The following is a 19,779-nucleotide window of genomic DNA, read 5'->3' as shown; positions in this document are numbered from 1 at the left end:
AGCAGGAATATTTCCTCCCGAAATTTTAAAAGGCTTGCAACGACCTGCACTTATGAAAAACTGCACCTTTCTGTTTGCAGCATGGTGTAAAACCATCACCAGGCAGAAGCCTCATTCGTTTTTTTCCATGAGGACACTCAGGGCACTTTCTGAAGTCCACAGAGGCTTGCATTTATCTTTGCATGTTCTCCCTCTTCAGGAAACAGGGAAGCTTCATACCAGGATGAGGATGTGTCTGGCCATCATTTCATTTGGGATCGCGGGCTTAAGTCCTCTCCCTTTCCTCCCTTCCCTTCCTGCCATGTCTCATGCCTTTTATAGGGTGTGCTCTTGCATATTACAGCACGACCCTCTCAAGCCTCTTCATAACTTTTTAACAGAACCTTGGAAGTCAACCATAAAGCGCAAGAAAAGGCTAAAATCATATTTTCAGTAGAGTAAAGCTCCTTTGACAGATCATCAGTACCATGAGGCTATTTCTGCTTTTGGCTTGTAGTGTTATGACATTCTGAGGAGATTTAATGTTTTAGTTGCCAAACAGAGCTTGTTAGGCTGTATAAATGCAGACTAGCTCCTCCTCGCCTGACAATTTAAATGTCGTAAACAGACAGAGCTAGTCTCCTGTCCCACAGCCATGAGATGCCCTTGCAGGCGTATGCCAAAAGGGCTTATGCTGCCATTTGAAGAGGTTCGTTTTAGTTTTCACTGCTGTATGGATGAAGGTGACAGCACATTTGATTTTACTGTAGTAATCACAAGTTGTCATTTGATCAACCAATTTGAGTCACTCAAACTCAAAGAGTATTTTGAATACTGTCTGTTTGAAAAACACATTCAGTCAGTGTTGAAGCATGCAGGCTTATTTTATTAATTAACTGACAAATACAGTGTGCTCAACTGCCCGAGCACCTTTCACTGTTTAACGTCAGGCACTTCATGCTCTGCTTTGGGCTCATCGAATCCCTCTGGGCGGATCATCATGACCACAGACTTGATGGAGTACCAGTACCCATGCCAGGTGTGCCACACCACCCCATCGTCCGTCACTGCCTGGTAGGGGCCGTTGTAGTACTGACCATTCAAATTACCAGAGTGACATCTAGTGGACAAAATTGGAATTAAATTGGATTAGGTGATGATGCTCTTTGTGGGTGCATACATACATTTCATTACATGCTTCACTCATGATACCCGACCAACTATCTAGCATTACAGTATGTAGACATGCTGTGGGTTTTCTGGGATTCTAATGTCCCCAGAACCAGAGTTCTTTCACAATGCAGATTCCATAAGTTGCACTTTTTCACTAGAAGACGTATCTTTTGTGATACCTGCTGAACCACCACCCAGACTTGTCCTGGCGAATGCACTGGGGTTCCTCCTCCTCACGGTTGTTGTGATCATACGTGCTGAACTTCAGGCCGTGGGGGGTATTACTCTGGGGCCTATCAGAGTGGGGATGCGCATCAACCAAAGCATCGCCTGCATCTCCCCTGTAGTCACCCACCTGCAACTCATACTCATCCTGACAAAAGACACAACACTCTCACGTCAGTTAAAAAGCACAGTAATGGATCCATGTGGTTGTACAAGTTATATTTTCAATGCTATCATTATTTGTATTTCTGGCTTTTAAAGCCAAACTTCAGGTCAACACATCAGTCATTACGAAAGATCATCGACATCAGTGCAGTAAAGCTCCTGCGCTCTTTCGCAGTTCAGGCTATTGTGGTCTATATTCAGCAAAAATACATTAACTGCAACTAAGAATGGGTGGACTTTCTAAGCTTGAAGAGTCAATTCTCCCACCACCCTCTAGCCAACCAGTTGTAAGATACTTGTAAGGTGACCTTGTCTGTTTAAATCACATCAAGCTCCCACGCCCACCAAGACATAATATACTGAACTGGAATATACACAAATGAGAGACAACACACAGTAGTACATGGGAAATGTTTGACATTCAACCAACCAATCAAAATCAAGCCACACACTCACACCTTTTCATCTCCAACTTTGACATTTTTGTACTCAGCAAAGCGTGGGCGACCATCAAAGTCCTCCATTTTTATCTTGAGTTTATATTTGCCTGTGAATGACATCAAAAGATCAGATCAAAGTCAAAATGAATGAGAAAACATTTGACCACCGGTGCTCTTGAGTCTCCTACCCTGTGACGTGAGGTAGTGTAGGGGGTCATTCCCCAGCCAAAACTCCCCATCGTTGGAGAGAAGATTCCCAAAGCCATGCTTATACTCCACCCAGGTCCTGCGGGGAGAACAGGGGGAAGAACATAGTGCATTTCACTAGCTGCTTTCTGCTAAAATGCTTTCTCAAAACATTGTGCTCTTTCAGTTACTGTAGCCTATAATAATCAAATATCTGTTTGGATTTTGCAGACCATCCCAAAAGACTCAGTCAGAAACATGTCAATGCATTTGAGAGATAATTTGTGTGACTACCATACATTTGTAGATATAACATGATCTAACATGGTCTAACATAATCACAAACCAGACACACAAATTACCATAAAATCATGAAATTGTTAAAGGGTTGGTGTTTATTAATCACTCTCTAATGTGTTTAGTCATAGTCATAGTTATACAGGGGGGAAATGGCTGCATTGTAATCTGGCTCTCTTATCTGTAACAGTGTATCCCCTCTGGTCACACGAGAGAGAGTTTGTTGTGTCTGCCCCAGATGTTCCCTGGTAAAGAGCCCCACCTGTTAAAGGACTCTTGTCCGTCTCTCCTCTTCTGAAACACGGTCCAGCCTCCACCATCCCTCATGTCACAGAACACCATGACGGAGACCGGGGATTCCTTTGGTTTAATCATGTACACGCCGCTGACCAGGTTCCCATCCTCAAACACCTGTGAACAGTCTGACAACAGACAACAGCAAACACACCTTTAGGCTTTTACTTGAGTGCTCATGGGTGATAGAAGCTCCAGAGAAAGGAACTCACAAACTAAAAAAGCACGACTACAAATCATGATCGAGTAAAAATGAAGTGAATCTAAACTGACTAAACTGAAGCAAAATCGATCACATTCATATCATTTTTAGCATGCTTTATCTAGTACCTAGATCATAATTGACCTGAATGATGTGCATTTTTTATACATTTATTGGCAAACTTATAGTTGTTTATTTTTTTTTACTATGAAAGAAGGAGTATGCAATTTATAAAGAAATCTGCTATTTATTGTAAATGTATTGAATGTGTCTAACCTGTGTACCCTGTCGGACTGCCTGACTGGGGCTGGACGTTTGGCCTTTGGGGAGCATCAGGGACGTCCTGGTGACCTGTGCTGGCCTGACTCAGCTGGTCCTGGAGCTGCTGGATGTACTGCTGATGGTCTAGCAAACTCTGGCTCATCTGGACAAGCTGCGACCGGAGCCAATACACCTCATCCTGGCAGTTGGCTGATACAGGCTCCTGATACTGCTGCGCAGGAGCCTAGTGCACGCACACACACGCACACACACACACACACACACACACACACACACACACACACACACACACACACACATACACACACACACACACATAAATACCAACAGACTCAAATACATACATACCCATAGACATAAATAAATGATTTCCAGTATGAATATACAGACATGTTATACATACAGTATACAGTATAAGACAGTGAATTCTGCACATTCTGACAACAACATAGACAGTATTGCAGAGCCTTTGAAGAAACAAAATTCTACAGATACTTTAGAGAGATATTTTGATGCACCTTTAACTATAATTTTTCACACATTCAAATACCTTATATAAATGTATGTCTGAGAATCAGAAATTCTGAAGTCAAATTGTATTCATTAAGCATCGTCTTTAAGCCACTATTCACTGTGTGTGAAAAAAATACATACTTACTGACAAACTACCCTTAAAAATCAGCAAGTTTGCAATGAATATAAAATGGAACATTGAAGTCCATAGAGTCCTCATTTTGTCTGGATGAAGCACCGATGAGCCTATACTAACACCAATGGATGAAATGATGCAGGACTCTAAATCCTCCCAATGAATATTCCCATCCTCATATTCAGTTATGTCTACTCAGTCTTATCAGACGCTCAAGGATAGAGTTTAAGGGCATTGTTATGTCTCATTTCCCTCACCTATTGGGAAGTGGGGATTTTGTCCTTGAAAGTTTAATTGAAAACCTCACATTACTCCAATCACGGGAATGCATGTTAAATGCATACTTACAGTGCCTATAGAAAGTTATCATACCCTTTTGAAATAGTTACTTTTTTTGTCTTACAGCCTGAAATCAAAACCCATTTAAAAAAAAATCTTTTCCAGTTTTATTTACAAATGTAGCTGTACAACATCAAAATAATGAAAAAAAAAGTCAACAGTTCTGAAAATTAATAAAAAAATAAAAACTAGAATAACAGGGTTGGAAAAGTCATCATACCCCTGACTTAATACTTTGTCAAGCTTCCTTTTGCTTTCATTACAGCCATCAATCTGTTTGGATATGTCTCTATTATAGCTTTGCACACCTAGACAGGGGAATATTTGCCCAATTTTCCGTGCAGAATTGTTAAAATTTAGTCAAATTCTGTAGGGAATGGCGATGGACTGCTCTCTTCAAGTCAATCCACATATTTTCTATAGGATTTAAGTCAGGGCTCTGACTTTGCCACTCAAGGATATTCACCATCCTATCCTTAAGCCACTGCTTTGTTCTTTTGGCAGTATGTTTAGGATTTTTGTCGTGTTGGAAGGCGAATGACCTCCCCATCCTCAGCTGTTTAGGAGAGGGACGCAGGTTTTCCTCAAGAATTTTGGTGTACTTGGCAGCATCCGTTTTCCCTTCTATCCTGACCAATTGCCCAGTCCCCGCTGAAGAGAAACATCCCCAAAACATAATGTTGCCCCCACCATGCTTCACACTAGGTATGGTGTGTTTTGGGTGGTGTACTGTGATGGTTTTCGCCAAACATTGCGCTTGGAGTTCAGTGCAAAAACACATCTGGAATATTCTGCTACCATGTGGAAAAAGCTTATATGGTCAGATGAGACTAAGATCGAACTTTTTGGAGACTAAGATTGAAGTTTTTGGACTGAGCTCCAGGCGCTAACCAAACACAGTATACACACCCAAACACACCCAAAACACACCATACCTACTTTGAAGCATGGTGGGGGCAACATTATGTTTTGGGGTTGTTTCTCTTCAGCTGGGACTGGGCAATTGGTCAGGATAGAAGGGAAAACGGATGCTGCCAAGTACACCAAAATTCTTGAGGAAAACCTGCGTCCCTCTCCTAAACAGCTGAGGATGGGGAGGTCATTCGCCTTCCAACACGACAAAAATCCTAAACATACTGCCAAAAGAACAAAGCAGTGGCTTAAGGATAGGATGGTGAATATCCTTGAGTGGCAAAGTCAGAGCCCTGACTTTAATCCTATAGAAAATATGTGGATTGACTTGAAGAGAGCAGTCCATCGCCATTCCCTATAGAATTTGACTAAATTTTAACAATTCTGCACGGAAAATTGGGCAAATATTCCCCTGTCTAGGTGTGCAAAGCTATAATAGAGACATATCCAAACAGATTGATGGCTGTAATGAAAGCAAAAGGAAGCTTGACACAGTATTAAGTCAGGGGTATGATGACTTTTCCAACCCTGTTATTCTAGTTTTTAATTTTTTATTCATTTTCAGAACTGTTGACTTTTTTTTCATTATTTTGATGTTGTACAGCTACATTTGTAAATAAAACTGGAAATGATTTTTTTTAAAATGGGTTTTGATTTCAGGCTGTAAGACAAAAAAAAGTAACTATTTCAAAAGGGTATGATAACTTTCTATAGGCACTGTATATAGCAGTTTCAATCGCCTAATTAAACCCAAAAGAAACTAGATGTACTGCAGAGTGATACAAAATATGATCGCCACCCAATCCTGCACATCATCTCCACAAAAATAGATCACTTTTGTCAATTTGCCTTCATCTCCTACTCCACCCTCTACTCTTGCATGTAAATGAGTGTGTGCATGTGTGTCTTTGCTTTTGTGTAAATGTGTGTTTCTCTGTGTGTGTATTTACTTGTGAGGTGTGTGTAGGGGTCATGGTGTGCTTGTATCTGTGTGCATGCTTGTATCTGTGTGCATGCCTGTGTGCATCTGTGCTTGTGTGTAGCTGATATACCCCCCCCCCCCCCCATTCCACAAAACTTCAAAACTTGGCATGCATTCGGAGGGTGGCATTATGATCATACCCTTCAAATGTCATGCAGTTTTGAATCTGATTACAGATATCTGATACCTGCAATTACAATACCTCGTTTGTGCCTTTTCATTTTTAACTAGGTGGCGCGATACCTCAAATGAGTGGATATGGGATGTGTTGACATGGCCCCTGGAGACTGACATACAAAAATAATTTGGTCATCCTAGGCCCTACGGTTCTCGTGATATTCACAGAAAACTGTGTTCGCCCATCTACAGAGAGATTGGTGTACACATTATATTAATTTATTGTATGGCTACTTTCAGGGGGCCCTGTGCAACGAGTGGGCGACAGATCATAACAAAACCCAAGAATTCCATGTCTTTATGGGCTTTGCCCTTCACGTTTTGTGCAGTGTCTTTCAGTGTCCCCAGAATTGTTGATACAAAATTACTGCCCCCCCCCCCCCCCAACACACACACACATACACACACACACACACACACACACACACAGTGCACATGCACGCAAACACATAAACACCAAACCACCCACACACACACAGGCAAGCAGCAGGCACACACACACACACACACACACACACACACACACACACACACACACACACACACACACACACACACACACACACACACACACACACACACACACACACACACATTTATTTGTTGAGAGAATGTGCAGGACTGACCGGCGTTCATATTTTGTACCGCTTTACAGAAGATCTAGGTTGCAATGAGTCAGTGGTATTTCTAGGCCTACAAGATCCCATGCGACCTCGGTCCACTTAATCCCATTCAACGTGGGCCAAACAGTTGATCCCAAATCCTTTAAAAAGGAAAAACAACACTTGACTTCATTACAAAAAAGTCTTGCTTTTATCTTGATGGGCATGTCTACACAAAATGACGAGCATGAATCAGTTTAGGAAGAAAAATGCGGAATGTGTCAGTCAACCTACCGTACCCAAAAGACCAGCAGTGGTGTGCAAGTGCAACAGTATTTATTAGTGCGCGTGCTCAGCTGTCCAGTGAAAGATGGCCGCGAGCTGTGTGGCAAGCTCTCTTTGAGGGAACTGAAGTCCTCCTTATTGTGTTCGATAGACATTTGAGGCATTTTTAATTAGTACGGAAAATCCGTTGTCTTTATCGGGGAAATGCTTCTGTAACCACACGCTTTGTTTAGAATTTATTTAAGAAGACTAAACACTAAGGTAACTGTCATCTTAACGCTGTTTTCTATAGCTAACGTTAGCTTTTGGTTAGCTAGCTGCCTGTCTTGGAGCAATGCTAGCTAACGTTAACTTCGCAATGTTATGAGGTAGCAGCTAACGTTAACAGGGAAATGTGTGTTGAACCGTCCCTATCCTAGCAATATATCAGAACTTTAGAGGTTACAGCATACCAGTCATAGACTGGCGCTGATTTGGTAGCTAAATTAACTGAGATACGGTTATGTTAGCCGCTCGTAAGTAAACGTTAACGTTATGTAGCAGAGGCTTGCGAATTTAGCTTTGCAGAAGTAACGTCAACGATAGCTAGCTAATGTCCGTTTACTGCGTTGACTGAGATGTGAAGGAACTTTCTCTGTTTTGGGGTTAACTTTTGTACGTTAGCTCTTTGTGTCCTAGAGGTAAACAATACCTGTCTCGCAAATCCTTTGTGTTATTTTCAGTTATGCAATGACGGCTATCAAGCAACGAGCCTTCATGAAGATTGACGTGATTTAATATGCTTGTTTGGTAACATTAGTGCTATGTCGAGTGAATAGTTGTACATATAGGTACTTTTTAAGGTAACATGAGTGTACACTAGAGGCTGTATGTTACGTTCGTAAACCAGAAATGTTTGCCTTCATTAACTAACGTGTAGTTAACGTGATGGCTTCTGTTCATGCACCAACCGTTTTTAAACTTTAGTCGTGCTCATATTTAGTCATTTATTCCATCGGCCTTTCAACGAATTGTGTCTGATCAGTGTGATGCTGCGTCTTGTGAATCTGTTGTTTTCTTTGTCACTTAATGACGTGAGTGTGTGTGTGTGTGCTTGTGCTTGTAAACGTATGCTTGCGACCAATTTCCCGGGGAAACTCTAGCTTTGTAGGACTGAGTTTAACGTTACCATGGTGACGGCAACGAAACTGTGTTGAAAAAAGTTGCTAAACTCCAACGTTAATCTTCTTTGACTAACTAATGTTTTACTTTGACAGCAGTTTATGATCACAAATCATATGTTTTCAGTAGATATGGATGTGAAGAGAAGAACAGTGTTCTGTCAGTCAGCCCTTACCTTCCTGATAAAAGTTGAATGTTGTTGCCTAGGCACGATGATGTTTGGGGTTGAGAGCGATTTGATAGAGAGAGACCTGTGGAAATCAGTAAACGGTCTGTCCAGTTGCTAGCCAACCCATTCGACATTTGGAGGGAATGCGTCTAATTTGCCGGGAAACTGGAGCTGGTCAAGTGCAACCGTTGCAGGTCCGCCCCTTGAATAAACAGGCCAGTCAGTTATTCAGTTATGATCTGGAGTAATATATCACAGTGGTTACACCTTAGCTGGTAGTTACCAGTTGTCTGTTCGACAAAATAGTCTGCTCTTCTCCTTTCAAATAGGTAAGACGCTCCTTTTCAGTAACTAGCACAAACTGAGTTGCAGTTTTTCAGTGCCAGGTTGACAATGGACCCATTATTTTATGTAGTGGGCTAGGCAGTATCCATTAGTTCGTTAGTACTTGCACTGTGTTGTCAAGGCAAATAATACCCATGTTTGTGCATTTTCCCTGAGATTATGGGTCTTGTGACAACACGGTGCAATGCCCGCGGTGACTGCGACTGAGTTCGTGTTCTCAGAGTGCTTGACTGTTGACATCCCAAACAAAGCTTAGTTGCATTCTGAAAAAATTGCACTTTGTATTCTGTCAGACATCGCTTGCTTCTTTATTGACGTTTACTCGGGTCTTATTAAGTGTGACAGTCAGTATCGATTGTCTGCTCATGATTTGCTTTTCAGCAGGTGCTGAGTTGTCGGAATGGCGACTGGAGGGGCTTCGTTTGATGATTGCGCAGATGAGCAGGAGCTACACAACTGGACTGTCACAAATGGAAGTCTAGAGGACCGTCTCAACAATATGGTATGGAAAAGCTACATTGTTGTGTGTCACTCAGATTTGTGGGGATGACCGCTTAATTAAACGGTAGCACTACCATGTTAGAAGTTGGATGTCTGTATTTGAATTAATTACCCCTTGTCTTGGGTTGGCCTATGTGTCAACAACAACAACAAAAAAATAATGATTCAGTGAAAATAATCCACCATCTTTATTGAAAAAGTCAAAAGGGTTACTTGAATAGAGTGCCAAACTTCACTAAACTGGCTGGCTGAATGGAGTTGGCTGTGGTAGCACTCTAGCCACTACAAGAGGCCACTGCAGGAGAAGCACAAAGAGTACTTTGCTCTGAAGTGAGCTGTGAGCATCTGTCAAATTAGTTAGTTTGAAACCTGACCGGTTAGGTATGAGTAGATTCTGCAGTATTGTTATTCCAGTATTCTCTCTGTCAGTGGTATATCAAAATGTGTTTTACATGTATGGCTGTATTAAATTAGAGACAAATAATGAAAATGGTTTACTGTGCATGCAGACTCAGCACATGCCATTTTCATGAACCCTATTAAACACAGCCCATATGTTCATCACAACATTTGTCCTAATAGTTTGACTTCATCTGTACATCTCAACTTCTTCATGCTGTGTTTTTTTTATATATTTGATCTCTGTGACCCTGATTGTGTCAGCGATGTTAATTCTGAACACCCTGTTGTCTGCAGGACTGGGGCACTCATCAAAAGAAAGCCAATCGCTCCTCAGAGAAAAACAGGAAGAAGTTCTCCACTGTCTCGGAGAGTCGACTGACCAACGACATCTCTCCAGAGTCCACTCCAGGGGCTGGGCGAAGGCGGGCTCGCACCCCACACTCCTTCCCCCACGTGAAGTACGCCACACAGATGTCTGTCCCCGACCAGGCCGAGCTCGAGAGACTGCGACAGAGAATCAACTTCACTGACCTGGATGAGGTGAGTGACGGGTAGCTTTCGTAGGGGGTAAAATAATTTTTTGTCCGTCCAGGAATTCTGCCACCTCTTTACAGTGTTGTTATGATATGACACATGGTCAATAGTAGGATAATGCCTCTTCATTCAAATTTGAGTTGAAATCCACTTATAATCTAATTTTACTTTTATGTAGGCTATGTTCAAGGCCAAGGTTCAAGGTTTTTGATGTACTAAATAAATACCATGCATGCAAGTATACATACATGCTAGGGATGCAACGGTTTTCAATAATTTATTGAACCGTTCGGTTTGGCCTGTTCGGTTCAATAGACTCACCTAAACCGCAATATTTCGGTATACGCGACATTAAACTTTTTATTTAATACAAGGTTATTGCACGCGCGTAGCCTGGGAGCGATAGTAAGGAGTGCTTAGGACCCGGGGGATGAGTTTTCTCTGACTGTTCAGCTTGCCTCTCGTCAACCTTGCAACAACCAATCAGAATTTTACTGAATTTCCCAAGACCCAATAGGCACGTTGAAATGCAAATGAAGGAGTCATGTGAGAAGAAACAAACTTTACCGGCGGCTGCACGATCATGGCGACATTCGAAGTAGCCTACGAACAAGTCAAAAAGACCGTCAGTAAACAAAGCACAGTGTGCAAGCACTGCTTCACAACGATCACCTAATAGCACAAGGTAACACATCCAACATGTCGGCCCATTTGCGCCACCATCAACCGGCTGTAACCTTAGTGGAGCAGCACGGAGAGCTAGTTTGCCACCGAAAACCCAACCATCCATTGCTGCAGCCTTTCGGCAACAATATTCCTATAATTCCCAAAAACACAAAGACATAACGAATTCGATTGGCGTGTTCATAGGAAAAGACATGATGCCCTGCCGGGTATGGGATTTCGCTACATGATAAATGTTCTCGATCATCGCTTCAATATCCCCTCCGGCACGCATTTCAGCAGTAAGATTCATGAACTGTACGAAGTGTGTAAGAGATAAGTTGAAAGTGACTTTTAAAGTTTACATTTTATGCAACCTACTTAATATTACAAAAGGGCTGTATGTTCTGTAAGACAACAGGTAAGGGATAATCAACGACGCGCCGTGCGTTTATAGGAAAATAATGCACGTTCGAAGTGGTAGTAAGGACCCGACGCCGCAGGCGGACACTTCGATAAGTGCATTATTTTCCTAGAAACGCACAGGGCGCGGAGTTGATATCCGCTTATATACCACTGCCACTATCATTTTCATTTATATTGCCTCTGTCTTAGATGCAACATTGCTGTTTTTACCGTTACATTCACATTGGCGAATTAATATTCAAGTGTAATAAGCCCAAAAGAAGGGAACTACATCATAGCCGTGCGGTATATAGAAAAATAATGCACGTTTCAAATAGCGCACCACAATAGGAAATTTGACCAAGCAGTGGTATAATAAATAAATAATTACACATTACTTTATGCTGCACTTCACTATGGATAATATTGCCTGTTTATGACAGAAGGCAATGATGGTGTTCTTTTCTTATAATACATTTTTGTGATTCTGCTTCATCTGTGTCTGGCTATGCATTTAATATTTTCTCTGCAAGTGTAAGTAGAAGCACATTGTTGATTTGAAATAGAAAAGGCAAATATAACCTCCTGTATGCTAGAGCCAAGATAATATTGATATATTGAAACCGAACCGTTACCGTGGCCCAAAAACCGTGATACAAACCGAACCGTGGCAAAACTGTACCGTTGCATCCCTAATACATGCAAGTATCTCTACCATTGCTGAAACGATACCATGGCAAAAACCTTAAACATCAGTAATAGAAGTAATCAAATGGTGATGCTATTCTAGTATCATTGCATTGTGCAACACTACTTATCAGTCTGCTTTAGTTCAGTGGCTCTCAGCTGGTCTGGCCTTAGGGCCCACGATTTCCCATGGCCAAAGTTCCAATCCTAATTGTAAATGGTAAAAGAATTTGATTCACTGCTCAGACATGAGTTTGAATATTCTGAGCAGGCCTGTTGAACTAATCCAATATAGAATGCAGCTACAATCCAAAATCTCTCTCTATTAGCATATTTTTTCTGTGATTTTTGGCATTCAGTAACCGTGTTCTGAGTCATTGGAAACATTGTACAGAATTCCAAATAATCAGTTTATCTTCTTAATCTGAGTTTCTGATTAAAGTGACTGGTGACCTAGTCCATATACATTTCCTAACTTTTAAGCCTAGGCAGGACGGCAACAGAGAGGAGACAGATGTTAGTTTGAATGAAAATGTAACCATGCGAAAAGAGCCCATTCTTCCAACCTAGGCCTTGCTTTAGCGCCCGCCCCCCCCCCCCCCCCCCCCCGACTCCTCCTGCGTGTCTTTTCACACGCTGCCTACCTCTCCCTCTCCCTCACAGAGGAGCATTGGCAGCGACTCCCAGGGCCGGGTCACGGCCGCCAACAACCAGAGGCAGCTGGCGGAGAACAAGAAGCCCTTTAACTTCCTGCCCCTGCACGTCAACACCAACAAGAGTAAGGAGACGCCTGCCGCCGCCGCTACCCCCTCCACCTCCACCCTGGGGGGCAAGGAGCCCAAGAAGCAAAGCCCTGGGAGGGACCTGTTTGCCCCTGTGCCCACCTCCAGCAAGGATGCCTTTGGGCCAGGCAGGGGGGACCCCATGGAGGCTGCCCAAGGGGAGCCCACCATCGACAGCAGTCAGGTATGGCAGGTTACTCTGTTTAATGGGTCTCTCTTTTGCCTGTTCTGTGCTGTAAATCACAGGCTGATATATCAGTGGGATGTAGGTGGCGTTTTGTGTTACACTGTACTTTTGAACTCTGTGTGTTGCTTACGGGGAAAGGAAAAGAACAATGATATTATATTCAACGCAGTGTTTCCCACAGATTAGAAGGCAATGTGTGGTGGTCGCCCCATGTCTGACGGGGGGGGGGGGGGGGGGGGGGGGTGCACCCATATTTTTCATTGCATCGCCTTTTTATCGCTCTCCTTTCATATGTTTTTTTTTTTTTTTACCAAGATGTGAAGCTTGTCTTTATTTGAAACACACACACATTATGTAATTATTTACATTATATAGGCCTATACTGACATTTCTGATATTCATAACAGCAAACTTTATGCAGATTATAGCCTACTATTCATATTACAACTCCACTTCTTAAATTCAGCTGTCTGGTTGAAGCCTCAAAATATTGTAAACATAGCAGGCTAAGCTTATCATACTCTACTGGTTGGACTGTTCAGTTTCCCCACATATGTTTAAGTTTCAAGGTAAGCTAATACTTTTTCTCCTTCGGACAGGCCCTTTTAAGTCTTGGAGTTGAAAAACATGGTTGGTCAGTCAACTTGAATGCAAGAGTTTTAATCAAATGTCTGTAGCATAGCCTACTAATGATGCTAACCGAATATAACAGTAATTTAGCTAGTCGTCTTCTGTGCGTCAATGCGTCCACGATTGTGAATGTTTTATTTGGATTAAATGTGCATATGGAGTGCGGCTGTCCATTGAGCGCGCACGAGAGCGGGCCAAGGAGAATGAGTTTACTTGTACTGTTTGGTAATTAAGTTGCACGCATAGACTGCAAAAGTTGCGGGAGAACTTTATGCTTCTACCCGAGCAGCGTCAGGTGCATCAGTGCGACAACCGATGATCTCGTTGGTTTTCATGGAGACAGACAGTGGGGGTGTGCACGGAGGGTAGGGGCTGTGCGTGTTTGTGTGTATGAGACAGACGCGCGAGTGACAGAGAGGGAGCGCAGGGAAAGGAAATTCAGCTTTACGAATGCTGCGTGTTTTTCAATAGCGTTTCAAAATAAGAATAAATAAATAAATAAATAAAAGAAGAACGAAACGCAATATGTGGCGGCAGGTGCTGAATCTGTGGCGCACCGCCACAAATTTGTCTATGTGTGGGAAACACTGCAACGTGAACGCCCAGTTATCAGCATCCACAAGGTTACCACAGGAAGAAAAATGTTAGATGGTCGGAATATTTGTCTCCGTCAAAAAAAAAAAACTAGAGCAAAGATGGTGGAAGGTTTCCAATGATGCAACCAGTCTGAATTCAGGGCACTTTAAAAATATGCCACCATCCGCACAGAGGTGTTCAGCATGCCCCTCCTCCCCTCTTCCCCGTCATCTTTCTCTTTCCCTCCCTCCTCTCTTCCCCGTCATCTTTCTCTTTCCCTCCCTCCCTCCCTCTCTCGGCTATTCCCTTCCCCTCTGTCTGTATTTTCACTCCATCCCACATTTCTTGGATGTTTCTCCCATCCTCCTCCGTACCACCCCCCCCCCCCCCCCTTTCCTTTCTCTCTCTAGCTCTACATCTCCTCCCTGCTCTGCTCATGCCCTGGATCTATTGGAGTCAGTGCTGTCTCTGAGCTGCTGCTGTATTTGTGTGTGTGTGTGTGTGTGTGTGTGTGTGTGTGTGCGTGCACGCACATGTGTGCCCGTATGTTGGGGGCTGCAGGTTGTCAGTAAGCTGGTGCAGATCCGGGAGTCTATTAGCAAGGCCAACTCCATGCGGGACGACATGCTGGAGAAGAACGATGTCCCGGCCAACGTGGAGCGGCTATCTCACCTGATCGCACACCTCAAGGAGCAGGAGAGGTCTTACCTGAGGTTTCTGCAGAAGATGCTGGTGAGTCAATAATATGTTTTGTTGCTGGGTCTGTATCTACCTCTGTTGTTTTGGTGACCAGAAAAAAATAAGTGGGCCTATAGTGAATTTTGGGTTTTTTTAATAGTTCATTTAGAATTTTGGAATAATGTGTGTTTGTGTGTGTGTGCATACTCTTAACATTTGTCAGTTTGGGAACAGGTGCTTGGCACTTGGATGTGGCTCATTATTATATTGTAGTTATATAGTATTGTATGGTCAGTTGCTCTGCGTAGTAGTTGTTTTGTGTAGTTCCAGCTTTCAAATAGGAAATGGGATGTTGGAAACGCAAAGGGTTTATTTATTTTCACCAGTGTTGTTAAGGGATTAACGTTAATCTAAGATGCATCAGTTTAATTACATGCAGTCTATCCAATTACATAATGGAGTGAAAACAGTTGTATCCTCTCAGCACTTGCTTACACGCCTGTGAATTTGGCTCACTAAGCCACTAAGCTTAGGCTCAGAAGACCATGAGTAGCATTTCCTCAACATAATGATATGTAGGACTGATTTGTTGGTACAGCACGGAACTTTGAAAAATTCTCCTAGAATGGAAACGCATGTGTTGAGCAATAAGTTAATGTCTCAGCATCATCAACAGCCATGCCCATCCTCCATACATCATTGCCATAGTCATGTACGTAGCCAATCGTTTAGTTTTGTTGGTCAGTGAAATTGGGAGTTAAGACTGCTACTTTGCATCACTAACTCTTCCTCCTGTTATGACTTAAAAGGTACACTATGTAGGTTTTAGCGACTGTAGAGCTCCCTCCCGTGATATATTTGTATTTTACTCTGTTGTAAATAGCAAACTTCTTGTGACTTATCCCCCCTGTACACAAAATGCTTTTGTTGTGGCGGTGAAGCGCTATATCTGCTGACAATGTAACATTTCGAGATTCTCGCGAGATTTGTTGGGCCGCTGTTCTTGAAGTTGCATGGCTGGCTTTCTCCGTAGCGTGTCGCTAAGTCTGCATAGCTATGCTAGGTGAACGGTTCACCCATTACACGTATACCATCAAATTGACTTCTTAAAAGTTATATGAAGGTGAAAATCTTGCATAGTCTACCTTTAAGTTGACTCACTCACTCTGCATTGATTCAGTTCAGCCATGACTGTCCATAATGCAGCGTGATGGTTTGAAATAAGCCTTTTGATCAGGATGGGTCAATCAAGGTTTTTTCTTGGTGAAGTTTGCAGTCAGTGATGTATTTGAACCTAGAAGTTTTTTGTCGACATAAAAGGCATGTTACAACTGTTGTCGACCAGTCCACGGCTGAAGTGCCCTTGAGCAAGGCACCTAACCCCTCACTGCTCCCCGAGCGCCGCTGGTTGGGCAGGCAGCTCACTGCTCCGGGTTAATGTGTGATTCACCTCACTGTGTGTTCACTGTGTGCTGTGTGTGTTCACTAATTCGGTTAAATTGGGTTTAATGCAGAGAAACGAATTTCCCTCACGGGATCAAAAAAGTATATATTCTATTCTATTCTATTCTTGATGGATGTTATGAATCAGCCAATTGAGAGAAATGATTGCAGATGTTTAAATGCATATAAAGATTTGGAGGTTCTCTCGGACTAGTTAGGGGTCTCTGAGTCGTCCGAGTCGTATTTCAGTCTGTGTAGCCTGGTTGGTTTCTAGCTAGTTAGCTAAATATTTAGCTTAACTTTTTAAGCATAGTAGTCTTGTTATGGCTTGAGCACCAGTGTGAGGCCCTGTTGTTTCTGTATGGATTATTATGGGATTATTATTTGCCACACACATCATCCCTGCACTCTGTTGCCATATTGCAGCGCATTTGGGCACTTATAGGCCATCTATTTTAGGCAGAATTGTATCTGTGCAAGGCTTCACGGCACAAACCTCGCTCCAGCTGCGATATCACAACACATGATTGGCAAGATGCATTCACAGCATACCACATGATGGGCAGAACATGTGTAGATGGCTGCCATCTTTGCGTTATGAACTAACCTCATACCTTTCATACAAGGTTACAGATTGCTGTTGGCATGGGGGGGGGGGGGGATCAGTTTTACCTAGGCATGTTCATGAGCCCCCAGAATGTAGCGCTGGCTGCAATTGGCAAAACAGTTGCTTTGGTAATCACCCCACAAAACCCCTTTGTTAGTGCATGCTCAGCCTTTGTGAAAGTTCCTGTGGAATTTGTTCTGTGTTTTTGCCCTAGCCAAACGGTAACTGTTCTACTCAAGTAAATTTGGCAGGCTAAGATAAGCTAGAAATCGTGGGGTGTTAGAACTACAGCTGAAATTGGGCCTGCGTGAAACTAAGGGGCCCTCATGCAAGCCACTGGCCTGGTTTTATCTCCGTCTCACCGGCAGTCTCTGCAATTTGTAAGGGGAAAATTTAGGACATGGAGACACTTATATATTTATTTCTTTAAAGCTTGCTACTCCTCTCGTTGACTTTTGATATTCTTTTAATGCTTTTATATCATCTGGTATTGACCGTTATAATGCTCTCCATAAGTCTGCCTTTGATTGTCTGCAGGCAATTCAGAATGTTGCTGTAAGACAACTTATTAGATCAAATAGACCTAGTAAAAAGCCAATACCAGCAAGCATGTAGCCTCTCCAAACAAGCAAAATCAAATGACCAATATTTCCTGGCGGTCTGATCCTTTAAGTTTGGTTTGAAGCGTCTTACTTTGTCCCTTACAGATAGAGAAAATTAATTATGTAGTGTAATTCCTACCACATTTATGTAAAGGTGAATAAATTACTCAGGAAATGCAATTCAACACATACCTACCTAGTACTCAGCCACTCCTACAATGATTCTGCAATACACAAGTGGAGAAACACTGCTTTAGGTGACTTTGATAGCACAGACCGTCCGCCCTCACTCATTACTGTTGTTACTGCATTGATAGATTTGGTTTGTCATTCTAGCATCATTAGCGTGTTAATGTTGGCATTTATTAATAGGCCACACCAGTTCAACCCAGCGTGGTGACATCATCTAGCATCTTCTGCTTAGTTCTAGCATCATGTGCTGTGTTAGGCTTCCACATGTTTAGCCTTGTTGTTGTTGTGGCCAGTGGTATCTCAGCTGGTAGCAGGTGGCCTTGCCATCCGAGCTGACTGTGCTGCCCCCCCTCCTCTGCAGGCGAGGGAGGAAGAGGAAGAGGAGGATGAGGAGGACGGGGGCACCGTCGACTCGGCCGTGGGCTCGGGCTCGGTGGCGGAGAGCACGTCTTTGAACATCGAGCCGCGCTCCGAAGCCTCTGGCACCACCGTGAGTAGCTTACTTCACTCTGCTCCGCATTCCTGCCCGCGGTCTCCACCTCCGCCGGGCTCGCTCTCTCAGGCCTCTCCTCCATGAGGGGGCTCATTCCCGCCAGGCTTGCTCTCTCACCCTGCAGTCACACAGGCTACAAGAGACAGCGACAAAACGACAGGCTGCCGTTAATTTTCAATGGGAGTGAACATTCGCCAGCGACAAGAGACAAGCTTGCCGCTGCCGCGAACAAGGCGGGGCCAAAATAGACAAGAAGGCTATTTTATGCAAATGTTGAGCGAAGCGACAAAGCGACTGCCAATCGGAGTGGCTCATTCCCGCCGGGCTTGCTCTCCCAGGCCTCCAAGAGGAGGCTCATTCCTGCCATGGCTTCTGTCTGAGCAAAAATCAGTTGCTCGTGGGATTGGTAAAGGGAGGCGGAGTCATGGTGAGGGATGGCTGCAGTATCTCCCAATCAGTGTGCTCTTTGGACTAGATTAAGGATCAGTGCATTGATACTTATTTTGACAGTTTCTTTTGCCGTTTCCGACACTCTTCTCCCCTGTCAAGAGAAATGCACCTATACAGGTTCAGCTGTAAGAAACGCTCTTAAGCACTGCGTCAGCGGCATAGCAGGCCTGCCTGTGATGTTGTTTGGGCTGATGTAGAGAGTTTCCCCCCCCCCCCCCATCTCCCTCCTTTCTGCGATGCTGATGTGCTCTGGTGAGCATGACGCATGACTGCTGTGCTGGCTGGCTCATCAGGTTGGGTTTGTGCTTGCTGGGACTGGGAGGCAGGTGACTGCTGCCCTCAGGCAAGACGCATCATTTATCTTGGTGCTTAGAGAGTGTTTTTGCGATCCAGTAGATGATATTCTATCAACGTCACTGAATGAAAGCTGCACCTAACTAGAAAAAGCATACACTTTAAATAGATTTGACTATAATTAAAAGTTTAATTTGTCTTCACATACTCAGTGAATGGATAAATACGGTACCTTAACCTCAAAGCAATGTTGACATATTTAAAGAATGCTTAAATATGTTTAATAAAAGGGTTCTCTCCAAAACATTGCCTAGGACTAGGTGATCATAAATAAAATGGGGTCATTTAGCCGACTGCTGTTCTGGTGTCTAACTTGCCCGGTGCTAGTGCCTCCAGACTATTATGGGGGCTCCACATACGGGTTAGAACAAACGTTCTGACACAGTTTATTCATTTGCAAACCAATTGTTGGCGTTGCCACTTGATCACTGTCAGTAACTGTGTGTGTGTGTGTGTGTCAGGGCCGAGGCGTGCGCGGGGAGCAGAAGGAAGAGCTGGAGAACCTGCGTAAGCAGCACGACCTGCTGAAGAAGATGCTGGAGCAGCAGGAGCAGCTGCGCGCGCTGCAGGGCCGCCAGGCCGCACTCCTGGCCATGCAGCAGACCGCCGAGCAGGCCATGCAGGTCATGGACGACACCGGTGAGGAGCCCAGGCGGGGGCGCGCACAGATAGGTGGAGCATTTACTACGATTTATAGACCATTATTATACGGCTCTCTAGAATGTTGAG

The 19,779-nt window shown here is 43.5% G+C and overlaps 2 protein-coding genes across 9 annotated transcripts in view; one reads left to right on the top strand and one right to left on the bottom strand.

The window, feature by feature from the left end:
- Positions 1 to 844: 844 nt before the first annotated feature.
- Positions 845 to 8,731, bottom strand: LOC134067518 (fibrinogen-like protein 1). 2 transcript variants are annotated; one of them, XM_062522831.1, is made up of 7 exons: positions 8,526 to 8,731; positions 3,238 to 3,466; positions 2,728 to 2,887; positions 2,171 to 2,268; positions 2,001 to 2,089; positions 1,332 to 1,525; positions 845 to 1,099 (listed from the first exon to the last, which is right to left on the bottom strand). In XM_062522831.1, exons 2-7 carry the CDS (start codon positions 3,383 to 3,385, stop codon positions 913 to 915), a joined length of 876 nt encoding a protein of 291 aa, XP_062378815.1. In that variant the 5' UTR covers positions 3,386 to 3,466; positions 8,526 to 8,731; the 3' UTR covers positions 845 to 912. The 2 variants fall into 2 exon arrangements, with proteins under 2 accessions (XP_062378815.1, XP_062378807.1); XM_062522823.1 differs by lacking the exon at positions 8,526 to 8,731 and adding an exon at positions 3,902 to 4,060.
- pcm1 (pericentriolar material 1) overlaps positions 7,264 to 19,779 on the top strand; it is a 35,727-nt gene continuing 23,211 nt past the window's right edge. For 3 of the 7 annotated variants that reach the window (XM_062522788.1, XM_062522813.1, XM_062522764.1), the window contains exons 1-7: positions 7,264 to 7,450; positions 9,246 to 9,366; positions 10,062 to 10,307; positions 12,720 to 13,022; positions 14,793 to 14,963; positions 18,115 to 18,243; positions 19,512 to 19,722. In XM_062522788.1, the coding sequence (XP_062378772.1) occupies positions 9,265 to 9,366; positions 10,062 to 10,307; positions 12,720 to 13,022; positions 14,793 to 14,963; positions 18,115 to 18,243; positions 19,512 to 19,722 (1,162 nt within the window). In that variant the 5' untranslated portion in view covers positions 7,264 to 7,450; positions 9,246 to 9,264. The remainder of the gene's footprint in view (positions 7,451 to 9,245; positions 9,367 to 10,061; positions 10,308 to 12,719; positions 13,023 to 14,792; positions 14,964 to 18,114; positions 18,244 to 19,511; positions 19,723 to 19,779) is intronic. The other 4 variants (XM_062522772.1, XM_062522781.1, XM_062522804.1 and 1 more) reach the window with 4 other exon arrangements.

The sequence above is a fragment of the Sardina pilchardus genome, chromosome 2 (genome assembly GCF_963854185.1).
Source record: "Sardina pilchardus chromosome 2, fSarPil1.1, whole genome shotgun sequence".
NCBI classification, from domain to species: Eukaryota; Metazoa; Chordata; class Actinopteri; order Clupeiformes; family Clupeidae; genus Sardina; species Sardina pilchardus.
Note: the sequence above shows the minus strand (reverse complement) of the source record. Positions and strands in the feature narration are given on the sequence as shown.